The 22,282-nt window shown below is 40.0% G+C and overlaps 2 protein-coding genes across 10 annotated transcripts in view; one reads left to right on the forward strand and one right to left on the reverse strand.

Moving 5' to 3' along the window:
- The window catches only part of SLC3A1 (solute carrier family 3 member 1), a 51,289-nt gene extending 35,399 nt beyond the window's left edge, over positions 1 to 15,890 (forward strand). The window contains exons 6-11 of the mRNA XM_042932167.1: positions 2,309 to 2,428; positions 5,236 to 5,360; positions 7,242 to 7,437; positions 10,164 to 10,331; positions 10,637 to 10,753; positions 15,450 to 15,890. Coding sequence (XP_042788101.1) covers positions 2,309 to 2,428; positions 5,236 to 5,360; positions 7,242 to 7,437; positions 10,164 to 10,331; positions 10,637 to 10,753; positions 15,450 to 15,890 — 1,167 coding nt within the window. The remainder of the gene's footprint in view (positions 1 to 2,308; positions 2,429 to 5,235; positions 5,361 to 7,241; positions 7,438 to 10,163; positions 10,332 to 10,636; positions 10,754 to 15,449) is intronic.
- Positions 1 to 22,282, reverse strand: part of PREPL (prolyl endopeptidase like) — an 84,581-nt gene that overhangs the window by 10,279 nt on the left and 52,020 nt on the right. For 8 of the 9 annotated variants that reach the window (XM_042932166.1, XM_042932165.1, XM_042932159.1 and 5 more), the window contains 5 exons: positions 21,682 to 21,898; positions 18,456 to 18,605; positions 17,938 to 18,061; positions 17,040 to 17,113; positions 14,011 to 16,666 (listed from right to left, as the gene is read on the reverse strand). In XM_042932166.1, the coding sequence (XP_042788100.1) occupies positions 16,577 to 16,666; positions 17,040 to 17,113; positions 17,938 to 18,061; positions 18,456 to 18,605; positions 21,682 to 21,898 (655 nt within the window). In that variant the 3' untranslated portion in view covers positions 14,011 to 16,576. Of the gene's footprint in view, positions 1 to 14,010; positions 16,667 to 17,039; positions 17,114 to 17,937; positions 18,062 to 18,455; positions 18,606 to 21,681; positions 21,899 to 22,282 lie in introns of those variants that run through there. The other variant, XR_006200644.1, reaches the window with a different exon arrangement.

The raw sequence follows: 22,282 nt of genomic DNA on the forward strand, positions 1-22,282 counted from the left end.
ATTGTATCTCTTACTGGACTGAAGTAAAAACCCCTGCCAGGGCCAGAAACCTTTGCTCGGGTACACATTTCTCATTTTTTATGGCTGGGTCAACCGTTAGCAAGTCTAACTATTCCCAAAGGGAATAAGGACCCCATGAAGAAAGTGAGCAGATTTTTTTCTGGGAAATCCGTGCCCCAAAGCTTAATGTTTACAACAGAGTGGTGTTTAATGTTTTCCCACAGCTTTGTCGGAGGTGGCTTGGATGGATTACAGCTATTTGTGTCCCACCCCCACCCTGACCCACCTCCCATGTTCTCTCTTGTCAGGACCAACGCCACCTGGCCGTAGGCCTGGGTTGTATGGAGTCTGAAGCTTGTGAAAATTTGGGGCCTTCTTAAAATAGTGTAAAATTAGGTACAGAGTGTTTACTTAGCCCGGGGAAAGAAGGTGGTTAGGAAGGGGCCGGGGTTACTGAGGGGTCCTGAAGCTTCATGCTGAGTTGACCCCTGGAGCCACCGGGACGAGATGGTTCTGCCTCATCAATGAGGTACCTTTACATCTATTGACTTCTCTCTCTCAATCTCTAACCAATCGCTCTCACTTCCTGCCTTCCTGCTGCGCTGACCTCCAGGACCAATCCTGCTATTTCATCTTCTTGTAAGATCATGTGCCTCTCCTTTAAAGCTTTTTACCTGGCTGTGACTTAAATATTCTTGCATTACTATTTGCTGTCTAGTTGGGGATTCTAAATAAATTCAGGAGACCTAGGACCACAGCTGTTGTATTTTGCTCATGGTTGTAGGGCTTAGCTAAGTGCCTGGCCCACAGTTGGAACCCGAATACTTATTGAATGAATGCATTTGGTAAGAGCAAGAGGCTAGTAACAACAAATTTGTGGGTTTTGTGTGGGTAGAACCAGCTTAAGGGTATTTGGTTCAACTGTGTCCACGCTAAGATTCTAAGTCTGCTCTTAGATTTGAAAATGTTTTTCAAGTTTGTTACTCACACATGTCACTTTAAAGGGACTTGACCTCAGCAGTATTAACCCTTCCAGTTAGCCTGTAAGAAACCCTTGAGACCCTTGAATTACAGCGCTCCAGAGATCCCATATGTGTAGACACGAAACACATTTTAAAAAGGACACGTGTTTTTTTGGGTGATAGTCTTTATTTGGGACCTATGGCTCTGTTCTCCATAAATTAGCTACTTAGTCTAGTACTCCGAGTTGTGGGCTGTTCTGTTTTAATGTGATAAGTACGTTCCTGTAAAACCTTCCACTCAGTAAGGGCTGAGCTGAGAGGAAAGTGGGGAGAGCCACTGTCCCTCTGCAGAAGGGTAGCTTGCGGCTGGTGCCAGAGTAGAGCCAGCTGGGAGGGGTGGAGAGCGGAGACCTAGTTCCTCTGCTCTTCAAGGCCCTGTGGTCCTTCCAGCTGCCCCAGTAGAGGCCAAGTCAGTTCTGCCTCCGTGCTTAGCCATGCTGTCCTACAAACAGTCCAGAATGTTCTTCCTAATCGTACTCCCTGATAAACTCCCACTGGTCAAGGTAGAACTCTAGCTCTTTCGCTGTTTGTGGCCACCCATGTTAAATTTGATCTTCTTGGAGCGCCAACAGCCCTGCAGACAAGGAGTCTCCTCTCATGATGTTACAGTGCACCCCACCTGGCATTATTAGGTAATTTTCTCATGTCTCATGTGTCCCCAACTATTCTGTAAATGCACTGATGCCCGGGGCCATGCTGAATTTTTGTGTCCCAATGGTATCACAGCATGTTTGACTTATTTGGGCTTTGTACTGTGTACTTTCAATCCATGACTGGTTCACTAAGGACCTGGTGCTGTGGTCTGAGGCAAGGGTAACAGAAATGAAAGCTGCAGTCTTTCCTTCTAGAATCTCCCACTCTGGTGGAAGAACCCTTCATGACCTGATGCTTAGCTGACTGTTTTCTCTGTTTGGAGTGACCTTTAAGGAACTGGGGTTTGGGGGAAGATATGTTCCCAGTTTCTCCTGAGTCCCTTTCACTGTGGTTTCATGCCTTCATTTTGAGTGATTCTTTAAACTTTGGAAGCATGCTCATAACGTTAATTACAAATGTAACATTCTGAATTCAAATTTGAGGGAAGTATGGGAGTCCATAAATGCAGTGAGAGTTCACTACATTAAGCTGCTGCTATGCTCAACAGACAAAAATACACTATAGGAGTGCTGTTCTTCTTTTGTATCTGGAGATGGTCGTTTTATAGTGGAAAGTCATTACAGACAGAAACTTTAATTAAGCATTATAAAAATGCATAATGTAACCACAGCATTTTGTTTCTTTGTGTTTAGGAAATCATACAGTTCTGGCTCACAAAGGGTGTTGATGGCTTTAGTTTCGATGCTGTTAAATTTCTTCTAGAAGCAGAGCATCTGAGAGATGAAGCCCAAGTGAATAAGACTCAAATACCGGTAAAGTTTTGTCTTAAACATTATTTTTTCCCCCTTTCTAAAAATGTCATTAGAGCATTTTCTTTTTTTCTTTATGTTTATTTATTTTTGAGAGAGACAGAACGTAAATTCAGGAGACCTAGGACCGCAGCTGTTGTATTTTGCTCATGGTTGTAGGGCTTAGCTAAGTGCCTGGCCCACAGTTGGAACCTGAATACTTATTGAATGAATGAATTTGGTTAAGAGCAAGAGGCTAGTAACAACAAATTTGTGGGTTTTGTGTGGGTACGAGAGTGGGTTAGGGGCAGCGAAAGAGGGAGACACAGAACCCGAGGCAGGCTCCAGGCTCTGAGCTGTCAGCACTGAGCCCGACGCAGGGCTCAAACTCACGAGCTGAGAGATCATGACCTGAGCTGAAGTTGGTCACTCAACTGAGTGAGCCTCCCAGGCGCCCCCAGAGGGTTTTCTTTTTTAGCACGAGACACCACTGACCAGAGAGGAATTTGATCCTATCTATAGGAAGCTTTTAAAAAAATATTTAATTTAGTTAAATTTATTAATATATGCCTCTGAATTTTAAAGCATAGTTTTTTTTAAAGTTTGAGAATGAGCACACTGGAGTGGGGGAGGGGCAGAGAGAGAAGGGCAGCATGGAGCCTGATGCAGGGCTCAAACCCATGAACCAGCAGATCATGTCCTGAGCTTAAAGCAAGAGTTGGACTCTTAACTGAGCCACCATGGTGCCTGAAGTGTAGTTGTGTGTGTGTGTGTGTGTGTGTTTCCATGCCCAAAATGGGGCTTGGACTCACAATCCCAAGATCAAGAACTGTATGCTTCACTGACTGAGCCAGCCAGGCGCCCCTATCGGAAATGCTTTGGATCGTTTCTTTAGAACAGAGTTGTTTCAAATGCATATGCCTAGATGTTTCCTTCATTGGCACCCTCTGATGTAGGGCATCCTTAAGGAGTACTTTGGTGACAAGGGTTCCGAGGGCACGGGCTCCACCAAGGGCTCTGACAACTCACTGATATTGTATCACCTCACTCAAGCTCAAGTGGGGAGGCTTAGGATTCCTGAGCTGCTTTTGTAATCATTAAAGAACACACAGAAGAGCAGGTAACACACACCTGCTGAATGTCTGTATGCTAGGTGTTGTTTATTTAGAACAGTCCATTTAACTCTTGCAACAGCTCACAGGAGACATTTCATGATCCTCATTTAGAAAATCTTAGAGAACCGACTTTATCAGGGGTGATGGAGATGATAAATAGAACTATAAACCAAGCCTATCTTGCTACAGAATCTGGGTTCTTTGTGGTTCCACACCAGTGGTTCTCACCCTTCCCCCCATGTCACACCAGAGACAGTAATCAGGATGCCACTCTGCTCTTCTGGTTGACCACCACTCTACAGTCACTCTATGTTCAATGGCTAGACAGGAGTCCTAAAATGGGTTGCAGAGTAATGGATTTGTAAATTTACACAATGGAATATTATACATTAGTCAAAATAAATGAGTTACAGTGACACACAACAATATGGGTGAATCTTAGCAGTGTAATGTTTAGTGAAAAAAACTAGGGGCACCTGGGTGTCTCAGTTGGTTAAATATCTGACTCTTGATTTTGGCTTAGGTCATGATCTCATGGTTCATGAATTTGAGCCTTGCACTGGGCTCTGTGCCAACAGTGCAGAGCCTGCTTGGGATTCTCCTTCTCTCTCCCTCTCTCTGTCCGTCCCCTGCACGCTCTCTCTCAAAATAAATAAACTTAAAAAAACCCCTAAAATTATTATATAAAGCATGATACACTTTGCATGAAATGCATATAGTTAATTATCAAGTGTCTAGCTTTCATCCTAATAGATTTATGGGTACTTAAGAATATCATTAAACCAAATCAGTTAACTAAAGAAAAGTTGGCAATGCCTGGACTAATTATGAGAGCATGTCCTGAATCAGAGGCCATTTTTTGGGGAGGCGCAGCGGTGGGAAGCACATGATTTCCAATAGGGAAAATGAAGGGGGAAAAAAGGTGATATATTAGTCCCAAAGAGAAGTGCATATCCTTGGAGAAGAAATCTCAAAGTAACCTTCCTAATTATGATGAGATGTCATAAGACAGGCATATGCCTCCAGCCATGACAAAAGATCAGAACAATGGGTCTTGTGTGCCACCCAAGACAAACCTAAAGAAAAAGTGATTTCAGTAAGAGACTTAGGACTCCAAAACTCTTCACTTGATCTAGCAAGTTCACTTATTGAAAAGGAGTCCACTGAATGGATGGCAGTGTAGATCCATGTCCTAACCCAGGATTTATGACCTTGGCTTGTGTCAGACATAGTCTTTTACTTTGGATTCTAGATTACTGTAACCCTAGGAAGGCATAGAATGAATATCAGGAAAAATTACTGAACCCCTGGCAGTGTTTACTTACCACTTCTATCCTTTATTCTGTTACACTTTGGATGATAATTTTGTAAGCAGATAAAGTCCAGGTGTAATAAGGAGCTCTATGTTTTCTTTGCCTTTAAGCATTTAGGACCATTAAATGTTTAGGAAAAGGGTTTTGTTGAATACATTTGTAATCAATGTTTACATAGTAAAATTTGTTTTACTTAATAATTTAAGCATCAAAGGAAGTCCTAATAGTCATGAATGTTACTCTCCAGCCATAAAACCCCATGAGCACTTAAAGTCCTAGGATCATCCTTCAGCACGTTTGTCTTGACTTGAGCCCTTTGAAGAGACCATCTATATTCGCATAAGGCCAGCTATAGGCATCTGACATATGAAATGATGGTAACCATGTTTCTTGGTTTCCTAAGGACACGGTCACACATTACTGGGAGCTGTATCATGACTTCACCACCACCCAAGTGGGAATGCATGACATTGTCCGGAGCTTCCGGCAGACAATGGACCAATACAGCAGGGAGCCTGGGAGATACAGGTGACCACAAGACACGCTTCTGTTCTTCACGGGCGTAGGGTGTGATCTATAGCTTATCCTTCACAGCCAGGCATTCTCGAGAGGCTCAGATTATTTAACAAATCTCCATAACTACAGTGTGTTGTAATTCAGTTTTGCCAGGGCCTGGGATAGTCTTTCATGTTGTTTTAACTTTGCTCATTTTCAGTTTCTTTTTTTGTTCAGACAATGCGCATCACAGTCCTTCACAGAATTTTGTGAAATTAGCTTAAAATACATAGTCTAAATGTTAGCCATTGACTTTTCTACTTTTAATCATTACTATTTGGCCTGTTAGTGTCCAGTGTCCAGTATAAATCCAAATGTTTAAACTAAACTGCTATTAGATCACAATGGTTAGCAACACAGCTTTGGAATCAGATGGACCTAAGGTAGAGTCCTGTGTGTGACCTTGGGCTGGTTGGCGGACTCAAGTCCCACTTTCTCATCAATTAACAGGTGACAGTGAAACCCTTTTCAGGCTTTTGTGAGACTGCAAGAGATAATGTATATGAAGCACTTAAAACAGGGACACATAAACTCACTAAATCTCTTCCTATGTTTATATACATCACCCAGTAGCAGCAACAGGAGTTAATTTCTCCTCCTCAAAGTAGGTCCTCTGATTGCTATCCCCATACTACAGATAAGGAAACTGAGACTCGAGCACAAAGGCAATGGTCACACAGGTAGTAAATGGCAGGGATGGAACCGGAGCTGAAACACTTGGGTTCCAGATAGTGTGCACTTACTTCAAACAGGTGAAGTCAGCACTGATGTAGGTCATTTCAGGCTGATGTCTTTCCCTAAGAGTGTTTGTTTTAAAGTAAGCTCTACAACCAACGTGGGGTTTGAACTCATGACTGCAAGATCCAGAGTCACGTGCTCTACCGAGGCAGCCAGGCACCTCAAGGTTTTTTTTTTTTTTTTTTTTTTTTTTTTTTTTTTTTTGAGAGAGCAACAGAGCGCACATGCGGGACTGTGAAATCATAATCTGAGCCAAAATAAACGTCAGATGCTTTAAAAAAATTTTTAAAAAATGTTTGAGAGAGAGAGTGCAAATGAGGGAGGGGCAGAGAGAGAGGGAGACAGAATCTGGAGCAGGTTCCAGGCTCTGGGCTGTCGGCACAGAGCTGGATGTGGGGCTCAAACCCACAAACTGTGAGATCATGACCTGAGCCGAAGCTTAACCAACTGAGCCACCGAGACGCCCCTCCAAGTGTTTGGTTTTTAATAGCCAAGGGTCATCCTGATAATAAAGTGAGGCTTTATAGGGATTCAAATAAAACGGGAAGATTTGGGGGGAAAACCCCTTCACATGATATGCACACACTGCAGATTCTAAGTGTGAGGAAGATTGCTAAAGAGTTCCTGGAAGTTACTGAGTTTTAATAAGATTTAGAAAGAAAGAACAATATTGACTGATATCCAAATGTATTTTATGTTTATTTGGAGAGACAAAGAGCATGAGCAGGGGAAGGGCAGAGAGAGAGGGAGAGAATCCCAAGCAGGCTCCGTACTCAAGCCTGACACATGGCTTGAACTCGGAACTGTGAGATCATGATCTGAGCTGAAATCAAGAGTTGGATGCTTAACCAACTAGGGCACCCAGGTGTCCCCAAATGTATTTCCTAACTCTTAGGCACGGCATAGTATTAGGCTAGTCCTTGGGTTTATTGTCCATGAGAAGTGAGAAAGGGTCCAGGTGAGCAGGCATGCCACTACCTGGCCATCTGGCTTGATTCTGCTTCCTAGCGAGCCCAGCTGGATGTGGATAAGAGTCCAGCAGACGGAAGCAGCTGCAGAACGCTTCTCAGTCCCCTGACGGGCCCTGAGGACACTGCACCCTGCCAACTCTTCCAGGTTCATGGGGATTGAAGCCTACGGAGAGAGCATTGACAGGACCATGATGTACTACGGGTTGCCTTTTGTCCAAGAAGCAGATTTTCCCTTCAACGATTATCTCAGTGAGCTGAACACTCCTTCTGGGAACGGTGTGTTTGAGGTTATCACATCCTGGATGGAAAACATGCCAGAAGGAAAATGGCCTAACTGGATGGTAAGTCCTCATGCCTGATCAGCACGTCTGGGGCTGTGGTGCTTGTTGAATAGTCACCCCTAATGCAAGGGCTAGGTCTGTAAACAGGCGTCACCCTTCCCTTCATCGGTGATTCTTCAGGGAGCCAGGCCTATCCCAGCTTCTGACCAGGTTTTTGTCATTTTTCTTCATTCTTTTTCTTCTGGTTCTCAGACTAATCTTGATCGGTCTTCGAGTTTGCTGATTTCTCTGTTAGTTCAAATCTGTCCAGCCCTTCTCAATGAGTTTTTCCTTTCAGTGCTCATACTTTTCAACTCTGAAATTTCTTTCCTGTTCTTTCTTCTATCCTTTTTATTGACAGTATCTATTTGATGAGACACTGTCCTCACACTTTTCTTTGAACATATGGATAGCAGCTGACTTAAATGTCTTTGTCCGCTAGGCCAGTGTTTCTTTATCCACATTTTCTATTGACTGCTTTTTCTATTACGGGCTGTATTTTCCTGTTTTCTTTGCATTCCTTTTTATTGTTGAAAACTGGATATTTTAAATAATGTAGTAATGTAGGAAAACCCCTTCTCTCTTCCCTGGTGTTTATTGTTGCTGGTTGTTTCTTTAGTGACTTTCCTGGATTAATTTTGTAAAATCTGTGCTCTTTGTTGGGTGTGGCCACTGAAGTGTCTGCTTGGTCAGAGTATCAACTAATGATTTGAAGAGATTCCTGAAATATGGTGAACCATGAAGTCTCCCAGCCTTTGCTGAGGGACTGTGTGTGTTTCAACACTTTGGCAGGCAGTTGGTAGTTCTACCTTAGTCTTCACTTTCTGCTTGCACTGAGTTTCAAGGTTAGCCAGAGATGAGAGATTAGAGCCTTCTCAAGTCTTCCCAGGGTATCTGCACATGTTCCAGATTCCAAGAATCTGTCAGAGCCTTTCAAAGGCTCTTATGGTCACCTCATTCCCCAGCTTTTAAGGTTTTTGGTCAGTCTCTGTTTAGCCCCAAATGGCAATACCTCCTCAGGCAGATGTGATGCTAAATAACTGTTGCTGATTATTTCTGGCCAATATCTCAGGGATAGGGCATCTAATAAAAAAATCCAACTAAAAGCTAGTGCTAGAAAGGTCAAATTGTGACAGTTCTCTAAATGGAGCTTTTGGTGAACTCTAAACCTATTCTGCCCCCCTCCCCCCCCACTACCCCGGTGGCTCCTGGTTTTCACAGCTACAGTAGTTGCTGGACTGAGGTTTTCAAGGCTATTGTAGATCCAAGGGGCAGGAGTTCAGGACCAGTTAAAATGACACAAAGCTTGCTGTTTTTCTTGAGTAAATACTTCTTAAGATTACTGAAGGCCTTTAGCTAGTTTCCAGAGTTCTGAAACAGTGGATTTTGTTTTTGCCAGCATTCTCCTTGAGATTTTGGAGGTCTTTCCTCCACCATTCCACAAGGGCCCCTTCTATTTTATAATGGAGTTTTAGCACTTGTATTTTTCATATACTGAGAGTCTCCATTAGCTTAGGTGACTGGGATCTCTCTCAGCCTATGAGAGGCCCCAATCTCTGTCCACTGCTGTGAACTACCTGCGGAAATATTTCTTGATTTCAGTTCTGAAATTGAAAGTGCTCTAAGTCCAGAAAGTTTGAGAAACCATAGGGTTTCTTATCAAATGCTCTCGAGATAATGAAAATAAACAGAGGTGACATTTGACTTTTCTGACCATAGAGAAATAATTTACAGTGGTCTACAAAAAGGTAACTGTAGATAGTTTTTAGTACATCTAAAAAGAAAAAACCACAAAACTCTTTTCGTGCACTGTAACAACCAAGTTCTTATTCTTAGACTCAAATTCAAAGGCTGGTTTTGCATTATACCCTAATTTGAATAAGTGATATAACGTCTCAGAGCTTGTCATTTCATCATTGTACACTGGAGAGAATACCTGACAGGGGAGGAGGGCAAGAAGATAGAAGGTAGGTGGGAAAGAATTTTTTTTTAAAAGCTTATTTATTTAAGTAATCTCCACACCCAATGTGGGGCTTGAATTCATCCAGGACCGAGTTGCATGCTCTTCTGACTGAGCCAGCCAGGTACCCCGAAAGTACTTTTTCAATAGTAAAAGTCCACGCTCAGCAAATGCACATGAGACCGAGTTGTGGTATATGGAGAGAACTGCTAGGTGATTTAAATAAACTCTTAAGGACTAGGTAATATATAATATCATAATATGTAATTAGAGAATTCAGCATAGAAATACCAAATTTAAAAACAGGAAACACATTAGAAAATTTCCTCTTGGACTGTGTACATTTCTCTATAAAAGTTGATTTATCTTTAAAATTTGTTTTGAATAGTTCAAGTCACACACACACACCAGAAACTGCTCCTACCCCTTCCACCTGTTCCCTCCTTGTTGTGCCCTCAATGGGGTAAACATTTTTGTTTCCTGTCCATATTCTCTCATCCAAATGTGTGAAAATATTAACACGCACCCTCATACATTTTATCACATTTGCAACATCACTGTGAAGTGAATTGTTAACACCATTCTGTTGATCATAATGGCCAAGACAGTAAATTGGTCAGTGACACAGCAAGTAGCAAGCAGCGCTGGTACTCAAAGCCAGGCTTGCTGATACCATGGTACTCACAGCTAACTTTGTTTTTCTGCCTGATGAACTTTTTGTGCAATAGGGTAAGTTTTCCAGAAAACTGTATATTAAGCTACGTCCTTAAAAATATCTGCCTTTCAGATCGGTGGACCGGACCGTGCCCGGCTGACTTCTCGTTTGGGGGCAGAATATGTCAACATCATGAACATGCTTGTTTTCACACTCCCTGGAACCCCCATAACTTACTATGGGGAAGAAATAGGAATGAGAAATATTTTAGTCACAAATCTCAACGAAAGCTACGACGTTGTAAGTTAATATAATCTAACTACATGAAACTAGAGAATTTACTTCTACTGATGAAAACTTCTACTGAATTTACTTCTACTGATCAAAGTCCAGTTACCATAATCTATTCAAACTCAACATGTCACGATTTTCCAATTAAAAGTGAGAAGCCGGTTTATGTACTGAATGTTGAAGCTTTTTCATTATAAATGCTAATAAATACAAGTACTAAGAAGTACAGGGAATTAAATAATTATGAAGTAAACCATGACCAAATTATATTTTTTTAATAACTACTGTTTTCTCTTTATGGTCTTGTGACACAGGATACCCTTTTCTCCAAGTCACCGATGCAGTGGGACAACAGCTCAAATGCTGGTTTTTCTGAAGCCAGTCACACGTGGTTACCCACCAGTTCAGATTACCACACTGTAAATGTTGATGTAAGTATCAATGAAAATGTTATGCTGATTCCAGAAATAGGAAATGAGTTTCTGTGTTGACAACGAACAGTCACCCTGAGGGTGCCCAAGACCTTAACTGATGCTCTCTTTAAATTAATCACATAGACTTAGAGTTTTTAAGTGATGTTTTTGTGGAAGTACAGACTGGTACAGAAGTGCACCATGTGGAGTATCCTATGGAACACACAGCTATTCACTGGAATGACTTTGAGAACTTTGAGCTATTAAGGAGATTTTATGGAGGTCTTTCAGCAAGCCCAGCTATCTGTCCTCCTTTCCCGCCTTTGAAAGGAAGGAAAGAAGATTAAGGATAATTACCTGAAGAAACCAAGATGTAACCAATTCCTAAAAGGAGCTGTTCTCGAAAAGCACACCCTTTGGCTTTTGGCTACACTGTTTTCTATCATCCTAGTGATCAAGGTTGCCAGATTCAGCTGGAGTTGCTGGAATATACGCATTCCTGTTTAGAAAATCAGTTTGCTTAATTTGGCAAAGGGCTAAGTACATTTCCTTGGACCAGGACACTATGAAATGGCTTCAGGTGGAGTCATGTACTAGTGAAAATCTCATTGTTTAAACCACCTCAGAAGAGAAATTCCTGGCATCCCATGAGACTTAAAAATTTTAAAGCAAAAATCTCCCCTTGCCCCAATCTACTAAGTATTTTGAAAAAATTACTGAAGTATAGCTGACACACAATATTATATCAGTTTCAGGTGTACAACACAGTGATGGGACGATTCTGTACATTACTCAGTGCTCATCACAGTAAGTGCAGCCTCCCCAGGTTATTAATCTGTTTTGAGCTTCACGCAAACCCTCCTGTTTCCACAACTCCCTGCTCCAAACTCCACAGAGGCTTCTGGGATAGTATTAGATAGGTCCTTGAAAACAAAAATATGTATTTTAACATTTGTGTTTGAGATTAAATGCATCTACTGGTTTTCAATTTGAGTCCAAGAGGTTAAGAAGTCCTACATAAAAATATATACCAGAAAGATGAAAAAAGGTAAATGCAAATTAAAACAATTTTTTCTACAACATTAACCAAGTCTTTCAAATGATCAAGAGTAATGCTTGGAGGAATACTAAATCGTAACACAATGTCTCAGGCTAAGCTATTTAATAAAATACATCCCTAAGAGCCCTAGAGACAGGTAAGAATTTAATTTCTAAAAGAAAGTAAAATCAAGCTTCTCATAATGACTAAAGGCAGACAACCGAAGACAAGGAGTATCAAAATGCAAAAGTAAATGGATCGCCAAGAAAGACACATTTGAGAAAAATTAAGAGGATGGAAGAGAACACCACTCTTAACAGAAAACTGTTAAAGTAGAGGAAATATGGCAAACAGAAGACTTTGTTATTGTTATACTGTCTTATGGAGTCTCTTGATTCTCTTAAAAAAGGAATCAGAGGGGAGCCTGGCTGGCTCAGTGGGTGGAGCATGCATCTCTTCATCCTTGGGGTGCTGAGTTTGAGCTCCACGTGGGGTGTACAGGTGATTTAAATAAAAATTAAAAAAAAGTGATCAGAGCATGTAGGTACGTAAAACATTGTGAAAGACTGAAACAGAAATTCTAATTAGGGTGCTGGAAAACTGATCCAGAGACTTCTCCCAGAATGCACTGAAAAAAGGCAAGTAACAGTATAAAGAGAAAATTTTTGATATGCAATCAATCTAGAAATTGCAACATGAAATTCTAGGAGGGAACTATATATTCAAAGAAAAATGGCAAGAATAAAGAAAAAAAGTCTAAAAATATGCGGAAACCAAAACCAAACTGCAAAACAGACCGCCCAAGCAAAGGACTGAGAACTGGACTGGCTTAAGCGGATCCTAGAACATATTAGAACTTTAATCTTTAACGCTATGATGGAAACTTGATTCTAAACCTACAATCTTATATCCACTGAAACTAGCGTTCATGAATATAGTCTTGGAAAAGCATGCACCCCAATTTTACCATAAATAGCCAGCTTGTGAAAGAATCATCAGGGACTGAAACAAAACAAAAAGATGAATCTAAAAGAAAGACCGGATGTGGGGTGCCTGGCTGGCTCAGTCAGTAGAGCATGTGACTCCTGATCTTGGGGTTTTAAGTTGAAGCCCCATGTTGGGTATAAAGATTACTTAAAGATAAAAAAATGTTAAGAAAATAATACATGATGTATAAAACACAGTAAGGAAAGGAATCAACAGAACTTAAGGATATTTTTTGGTACATAATGTAAAGTAAGGGTTAGTAAGATATTCTGGAACAAAAATCTTAGTGATTGATTTCTATATGGGAAGTGGCAGCAGAGAAGGGGAGAGAAAAGACAGAGAATGTGTGAGCGAGCAGGCTAAAGCACTCTTTTCAGGGCATGGAAACGGAGTAACTCAACTAAACGATGCAGAATTCACTTCCTGTGGCACACTAGCACGCTTCAAGTGCAGAGCAGCTGGGGGCTACCACTTTAGCACAGATATAGAACACTTCCAGCACTGCAGAAGTTCTGCTGGACAGCACTGCTCCGGATGTTGAGAAAAGTATATTTTAAAACAGGCATTACAATTTTAAGAGTGTCATTTTCAAAGAATAGAAGGAAAAATATTACATCAAAACAACCGATGTAAAAAGGATGAAAACAATAGTACAAATATAAATAAAAAATAAAATAAGGCTGTAGGAGTATGTCCAAACACATGGCAATCACCAATATAAATGGGTCAAATTCACCTATTAAAAGATAAAAACTCTCAGATTAAGGTAAAGAGACAAAATCCAATACAGAGACATTGCTAAAACAAAAAACGCACATATAACCTTTGACTTAGTAATTTCATTCCGAGAATACTAATATATGTGGAAAATGATAAATATTCAAGGATCTCCACTGGAAATGATTTAAATATTTTATCAAGAGAATTAATTATGGTTGACTTACACAATGGACTAGTATGCAGCTTTTAAAAAGAATGCACTGGTATCATGAGACCATCTCTACCCTGTACTAAGCAACAGAGTCCATTATGGTAGCATGCCTCCACTTGTATAGAGAAAAAGTATATCTACATCTGTTTGCAAAGGCACAGGATGTAGCATAAACAGCAATAGTGTCTGTTTCTGAGACAAAAGGTGAAAAGCGAGGGGATGGTGTTGGGAAAAACCTTATTTTATATATTCCTCTTATAAATGAATTTTATACTGTGTGCATGCATTTCCTATTTAAAAAAAATAAAGTTACAAAAAGCAGGTGTGGAAATATTTAATAGCAGACAAAATAGAATTCAATATGAAAAGCATTATGAGACCAATGTAATTTTCAAAAACTGTTAAAGAACATTCCACTACAAGTCATGATCTATGCATCTAACAATAGCGTCCAAATATATAAAACAAGTACTATGAGAAATGCCAAGAGAAACTGACAAATCCACAATTACAGAGAGACACTTCAACATACTTCTAGAAAGTAGACACAGATAATAGTTAACACCTACTGGGCACTTCTTATGTGAGTGGCACCGAACTATGCTTTTCCATGCATCATCTAAGGCTATAGAAAATGTTAATAGTAATTTGACAAGTCATATACATATACCATATACATGTACCATAAATACCTCTGTGCCTGATAACAGAGAATAAACATTTTTCAAACATTCAGTAGATGTTCACTGAAGACCACACATTAGGCACCTGCCCCGCAGTAACAACAATGATAACAGCAATGACAGCCACCACCGCCGCAGTCAACATGGCTGGCAAGAGTCCACGGAAATGAACATCACCACTGATTTGGCAACAGCTCTTATGAAGACTAATTTGGCATTATGTATCAAGTATCCATACTCTCTGACGTAGTAATGGTCTTTCTATCCTAAATAAATAATCCAGATATGGGAGAGGCACTACAAATATGAGAAAATATTAGAAAGCTGAATGCTGAAATGACAGGGATGGTTTTAAATTTGGTATATCCATTCAACCAAACATTATCCTGTTATTAAAATGACATTTTAACATAATCACAGGAGAAGGCGCTTGAAATTAAATTATATATGCTCTATATAGCTGTGAAATAAACCCCAATCTTCTTTAATGGATACACATTAAAGAAGTATAATTTTTAAACTTTCCCTGTAGGCAGCATTTTGCTTTGCGTCCTTTTTTGCAACTTTCTGTTCACCACTGGCTACGTAAGGAACACGTGTCTGCTGAAGTTAAAGAGACCTCCAAACTATTCTACAAAAGAGAACAGGGAAGCCCTCCCAGTTCATGGCCACAGTGGCAGCCTTTCTTCCAGTTACAATGTAGCATAAAGGGACTGTAGTTAGGCAAGTTAAACACCAGGTAACTTAGACACGGACATTGTTTTGAGATACCTAAAGTGGAGTCAAATTTGGTCTCTCATAACGTCTGGCCAAAATGCGAGCAGAACGCTGTGCACCCAATGACTCCCTGCATTTGCAGTATCTCTTGGTAGTTAAATAAACTACTCTTACCAACCTATCAATACTTACAATTTGGTAGTCATTTTAATGGGCAAAACCGAAGCAAACTTTTTTGGGAAATAAGTTCCTTATTTGATACTAAGACTACTAAAAAAAACAAACAAACAAAAAAAAAACATGCTAACAACTATTTGAGAAGTGAATAGTTAATTTTTTCTTTTTTTTTATAAATAGGTCCAAAAGACTCAGCCCAGATCAGCACTCAAGTTCTATCAAGAATTAAGTTTACTTCATGTCAATGAGCTGCTCCTCAGCAGGGGCTGGTTTTGCTATCTGAGGAATAACAGCCACTCTGTCGTGTACACAAGAGAGCTGGATGGCATCGACCGAGTCTTTCTGGTGGTTCTGAATTTTGGAGAATCCTCACCGCTAAATCTAAAGGAAATGGTTCCCAATATTCCCACAAGAGCAAGCATAAGGTTAAGTACCAGTTTTGCCGACAAGGGCGGTGAAGTTGATACGCATGACATTTTACTGGACAAAGGAGAAGGCCTCGTCCTTGAATACAACACGAAGAATCTCCTTCATCACCAAACAGCTTTCAGAGACAGATGTTTTGTTTCTAATCGGGCGTGCTATTCCAGCACATTAAACCTACTGCACAGCTTGTGTTAAAGAGATGAAGACACTGACGTCCTGTTCCCTCCTAAGCATGTGCAGTAACTTCACGCACCACAGACGGCTGGGTAATACAACGTGAATGTAACAGCTTTAGAAAAGGTTCTCAAATGTTTTTTAAAAATAATAAAACTATCGCTTGCAGGAACTTGTAACTTTATTGAGCTAGCATCAGTGTAAGAGATGATCGGGACACCTGAGGACCCCGGACTGTCAGAGAGATCTAATGAATTCTAATGTGAAGAATGTTACCTCTTTTCATAAAATACAGACGTAGAAATTGGAGGACTTACTGCTGATGTGTCTAAAAGTGTTCATTAGCAAAGAGGCAGAACCTTGATTTGTAAACTTTTCAAAGGAAATGTTAGTTCGGACAGACAGAAACAGAGCTGTTCTGAAGGGGGAGCTGGGAGAGTTGTGTTGTCACCAAACCTTCCTTCACCCCGTCCTCCGTGTCCTTCTGAGGAGCACGGTTTGAAAACCCCTTTCCTAGGTTAAAGGGCACGTGTGCCAAAGGACAGAGCAGTAGAAGCAAGTGAGATATACACGAGACAAAATGTGGATGGAGAAGCAAATTTTAAAAAATTACTAACTTAAAAAAAAATCTCACTGTTGCTTACCCAATTGGAAATAAGACTATGAAATATTTCAGTGTGTTTCCAATTCCCATGGAATGCAGCGTTTCAGAATTTTAGGTATTTCTTAAGATTCTCGAAAACACTGGTGCTGTCAAGTCCAAGTTCCTCGTACAAGAATTTAATTTGGGCTGTAATCTAAAAGAAACGCATTTAAAAAATTAGATAAAGGCCTTTGTGGTAAAACTCGAGGGCTACAGCTCTTTGTCTGTCCATCTTCACCTAACCACAAAGTCAGCCATTTATGGCAAGTCTACTTTTATTTGGGGACAGAGGCAGAAGGTGCTCCCAAACAGGTAAGATTCCATCACTCTCTTTAACAGTGCTCACTTATCAAGTATAAGAGGGAACCTTTTCTCGACTCAGCATTCTTCCTTCTGCTCTTGGGCCTCAGCCACAGACCAGAGAGTGACAAAGCAGCTGTCATAAACTCTGCTGCAACCGATGAAATGGTGACAGTGACAGATCTCTACTTGGGCATCTGTCAACTGAGAGGGGTTTGAAAACATACCTTTTTGTGAGAATCCTCAATCACATGATTGCCTCCAGGCTGAATATCTAACACAACATTGGGGGCCTGGTAGCCTGAAAGAGTTAACATATGCAACAATTAGAAGGTTTGTTTGAGATTCATTTCTCCCCTTTCCTCTCAAGTACGCTATTAAAATAATAGCAAAGGAAAAAGGCATAAACTATCACCAAGTAAGAGATGGGAGGGGGCAAGCAGCAAAAGACAAATTTCTGAAACAGAGAAAGCAACAGGAGGATGAGTGGCTGAGGACACTGGATGGAAGAGACTTGTTGGGCCACATGGAGAAGGTTGTGAAGCAAGAGGAAGCCAATGGCCCTGTGGAATCAGAGTCTTATGACCTGGAAACGCCAACTTTTGCAATGTGTAAGTGTGAGGCATGGAGGTGAAAACAAGGTGACTGAAACTTGCATGTGGGTCCCTTCCACCCTGAGCTCAGAGTGTCTTGCTAATAAGGAAGAAAAAGGTAAGAGTTCCTGTGCAATGAAATGGAAAGATCTAGAGGAAATTAACACAGCTAGTTTGGACACTGAAGCTCCAGAGCAAAAGCTTTTCTAGAAGTTTCCAGGAATAATGGCTCAATTCATATTGTTAAATGAATGAGTGTTGTATGACAGTGTATCTCTAAGTTATACTTTGATGTTTAAATTTATTTTTCTTTGTGCCTTGCCTACCTTATTTTAAGACTGTCCTTTGAAAAAGGGGCAAGTCAGATATAGTTATTAGGTATGCCTCAACTCAGTAGTCAACACAGGAAAACCAACTGTCCAAACTCACGGGCAGATGATTTGGTCTGTGGCATAAAATGTACTACTCTGAGCAGTATGTGGTAGGTAACAGAACATTTAGCTATGCTCCCTGCTTCCAGGTGGTCTCCTACCTTCACCAGTGTCCTTAGCATGCTCCATAATGGCTTCCTTGAGTTTGTCAGTATAGTTTACAATTCCTTTCAGAGGTACACGCTCATCATTTTCATAAGCTGTGATGTGAATGGAAGGATAATGCTGAAAGAAAATAGATGTACAAGATTTGCATTATTCCTTACGGTCCTTTTCTACCTTATAGGTTATGAAAAATAACCCCATTTTTTTGACCTAAGTGCTAGATAATTTCTTCTCATTTCATACTGAGAGATCTACAGTGTCGTAGTACTAGACAACTTGCTACCTGAAATACCCTTTTCTTGGCTAGTGAGACCATGACCACATCTAACCTATTCCGAACTATTACACTGAAACAAACATGGAGTATGAGCAGAGATGGCGCTGAAAGTTGTTTGGGTATTATAAGCAGAAACAATCTAAAGCCCTACAAAGTTCCGGGTCAGCATGGGTAAGTCTTCTTTTGATTATCTTTTCTATCATCTTAGGATACTTTATCAGAACTGTTATTCACTACCTGTGGTTTAATATTTTGATAGGGACAGTAACGTTTTATGTAGTTCTTGTGTTTTTCATCAGATGAAGGATTCCCCCATTCTTCTAATTCTTCTAATGTCAGAGGAAGTGTAGTATCCATCATGGTGTTGAGAACATCCAAGAAAGGTGCCTAAAAAAACAAACAAACAAACAAAAAAACCCCACAAAGCCAAAGAAATTTAAACTTTGACTAACAAATTGGTAAAATGAATTTCAGAAAAATATACTTTATGAATATAAATGCTGACATGAGAGAACAAAGGTCAAGAAGCCACGCTGATTCCCAGGAGGCAGACTACTCAGACCTACTCAGTCCTTAACTAGGGCCTGTGATTTATAACTGGCCTTTAAGGTATTCAGATATATATATGGGTTTATCTTCTAATTTCACAAGTTTTTAGTTTGGTGCCTTAGTGTACATTTTATATAAAAGTAATAAATGCTACCCCTTACATCCGTTGGGAGGGGTACTATTAAAAAGAAACAAAAATAACAAGTGATAACAAGCGCTGGCAAGGATGTGGAGACATTGGGACCCTTGTGCACTATTGGTGGGAATGCAAAATGGTGCAGACGGTATGCTAGTTTCTCAAAAAAATCAAACTTAGAATTACCATATGATCCAGCAAATATATTCCTACGTAAATCAGAGTCTTGAAGAGTACACCCATAGTCACAGCAGCATTATGCACAACAGCCAAAAGGCGGAAGCAACCCAGTGTCCAATGGTGGATAAACGGGTAAGCAAAATATACACAATGACACAACAGATATTATTCGGCCTTATAAAGTAAGGAAATTCTGACATATGCTACAATAATGGATGGACCTTGGGGACTTGAGGATATCTCTAAGTGAAATAAGTCAGTTACAAAAAGACAAATATGTATGATTCCATTTACGGGAGGTACAGGTATTCTAATTCAGAGACATAAAGGAGAGTGGTGGTTCTGAGGGGAAGGGGGAACTGGGGAGTTGCTATTCAATGAGCGTAGAGTTTTGGCTTTGCGAGGTGGAAAGAGTTCTGGAGACTGGTTCCACAACAATGTGAACATACTGGACACTACTGAACTATACGTGTAAAAATAGTTAAGATGGTAAATTTTGTTATTTTATCACCATTAAAAATTATTAAAAAAACCCCAACACATGAGTAAACCCTACTTTATCAGTTGGACATTTTACCTTAAAATATGGGTAATAAATGTTGATTGAAGAAAGTCTAGATAGTATCCAAATTGAAATAAGAAAAAAATCACTCACTGGCTTAAAGCCAGTATTAAAACATTTGGTAAAACGGCAGCTGCTTTTTTCCACTTAGCTTATAGTATTCTGTTAACATGCTTTTCAGCTTTCTCTTGTATTGGCATTAACCTAGTAGGCAAATGCAATTCCTTCCAGCTGCCTAGAATCTGAACTCCTTTTTTGCATTTAGACTATCCCTAACCTTATGAGGCAAAGCCTGCCTCTCACTACGGAGGTACTAAATGCCCCGTATTTCCTTTCTTAGTTTTCCCTGCAGTTGTGGAGTATAACTACATGGCCTGGGTCTACCAAATCAGACATAATGTGCTCCAAACTTTGAATGGCAAGTTAGTGACTCAAAGAAGTAGGGACCATAGAGAATTTCCTCTGGCAAACGTGCCACATTTATATTGAGATTTTAGAAGCAGCACTGGCAGTATGAGGGGACTTGTACGCAGCAGTGGTGGCAGTGATAGCTTCACTGGGGCAGTTTTATGGTGTATTTTGGACATGTTTCTGGTTGTGCAGCCTCTAAGACTGGTACTATACCTGCTCCTCCCCACCACCTTTTAATAAATCCCTTTTCTGCTTAAAGTAGAGCTGGTATTTGGTACTTCTAATTAAAACTATGAATTCTCTATTGTTGGATATTTACAGGTTGACTCTAATAAGCAACGTGGGATGAATATTCATATACTTTTTGATTATTTCCTTTCTAATTTCTAAAAGTCACAGACCAGTTGTATTCTCTTTATATTGTAAATAGCTTTGCTATTATTATCTTTGTATATAGATTCCCCCCTCTATATTTAGCATTTCTACTTAAAAAAGTAGATTTACAGATGAGGATTATTTAACACTTATTTACAAGTCCACAGTGTATATACCCCCATCCTCACAATAAAAGAAACCTGAAAATACTATGCTTTCTCCATTCCGGTTATTATTTTCTAGAGTACCTAACCAGGAGCACAGTGATGAAGGTGAAATGAGCTGCTTTAATAGAACGTCATAATTTTGGACACCAGGAAGACTATACAGTTGCCCCTTGAGTGACATAGGTTCGAACTATGCAAGTCCACTTACATCTGGATTTTTTCAATAGATATACACACAGTACTGTACAAACATTTTTTTCTCTTCCTTATGATCTTAATAACATTTTCTTATCTCTAACTTATTGTAAGAACATAGTATGTGATACACAGAATATACAAAACATGTTGATCGACTGCTTACGTTATTGGTAAAGTTTCTGCTCAACAGGAGGCTATTTGCAGTTAAGTTTTTGGGGAGTCCAAAGTTTATCATGGGTTTCTGACTGCACGGGGATGGGGATGGGGATGGGTCTGTGCCCCTGGCCCCCATGTTGTTCAAAGGTCAACTGTAGAGACTTTTAAGAATAAAGCAAGATATTTCAATTAAAGTACAGAAAAACTACCCCTTAAAGACCTTTAAGAATGGAGTATCTAAAAAACAGAGAGCCCGCCCCTACATCCAGGACTAAAAGGTTGATGGGCAGCACAGGCAACGGATTTCATGAATTCCAGAGTCACAGTGTGCTCTGCCTGAGTCCCTGGAACTGGTGAGTCATATATCCTTTGCCTCTTTTCTACCAACTCTACATGTTCTTAAAAATAAGAAATGGTCAATGAGGATAGCCATTAATATTCTTCAGTGGAAATTCTCAATGATTAATAACACTGTCCAGGAAGAAGGGATAAATAAAGGATAAGCAGTTAGATTAAGTTTAGAAGTTTTCCCAGAGCTACAATTCTGTGTTTAAAATTTTAAAGTTTGTTATACTCCCTATGCTAGTAAATATGTTAGCAACTTCTTTAAAAATATTTATTTGAGAGAGAGAGAGAAATGTGAAAAGATATAACAAATATTTTTTATAGAGCATCCTAGGGCTTTCCCACTTTCCCACTTTGTAAATAGAAGAGACAAAGTATACTCACCTCCAAAGTCACAGCTCTTAGGAGCTCTGGATTAGAATTACACAATGCTCCCACAAGCACCCCTCCAGCACTGAAAGCAGTCAAGGCTGTTAGACTTGGCTGAGAAAAGCCTTGGCCATGAAGCGTCTTAATGCAAGCCTCTAAGTCAGCAAGGCCATTGAGTTTTTTAGTTAGACGGCCATCAGCGTGCCACTGGAGGCCTAACTCACCACCACCCCTGAAATTAAAGGGCAAAAAAATTTTTTAGTGGGGAAAAAAATATTAATGATATATTTCAGGGTCAGCAAACAATAGCCGGTGGGCAACATCTACCAGGAGGCCTGTTTTTTTTTTTTTTTTTTAAATGGCGTTAGAGCTAAGAACGGTTTATTTTTAAAGGTTGGGAGAAAAAACAACAACAAAAAACAATGAGGAATATACAACAGAGACCATAGGTGGCCTACAAAGCCTGAAATATTTACTATTTAGTTTTTCAGAGAAAGGGTTCATCAATCCCTGTTAAGAGACAGTCAAAAATGGGTTCCAGAAATATGTTTTTATAAAAAAATAAGAGTCATTTGTCATTTTCTCTTTTCCGCTCACTCATTCACTCATTCATTCA

This window comes from Panthera leo, chromosome A3 (assembly GCF_018350215.1).
Source record: "Panthera leo isolate Ple1 chromosome A3, P.leo_Ple1_pat1.1, whole genome shotgun sequence".
Lineage (NCBI taxonomy): Eukaryota > Metazoa > Chordata > Mammalia > Carnivora > Felidae > Panthera > Panthera leo.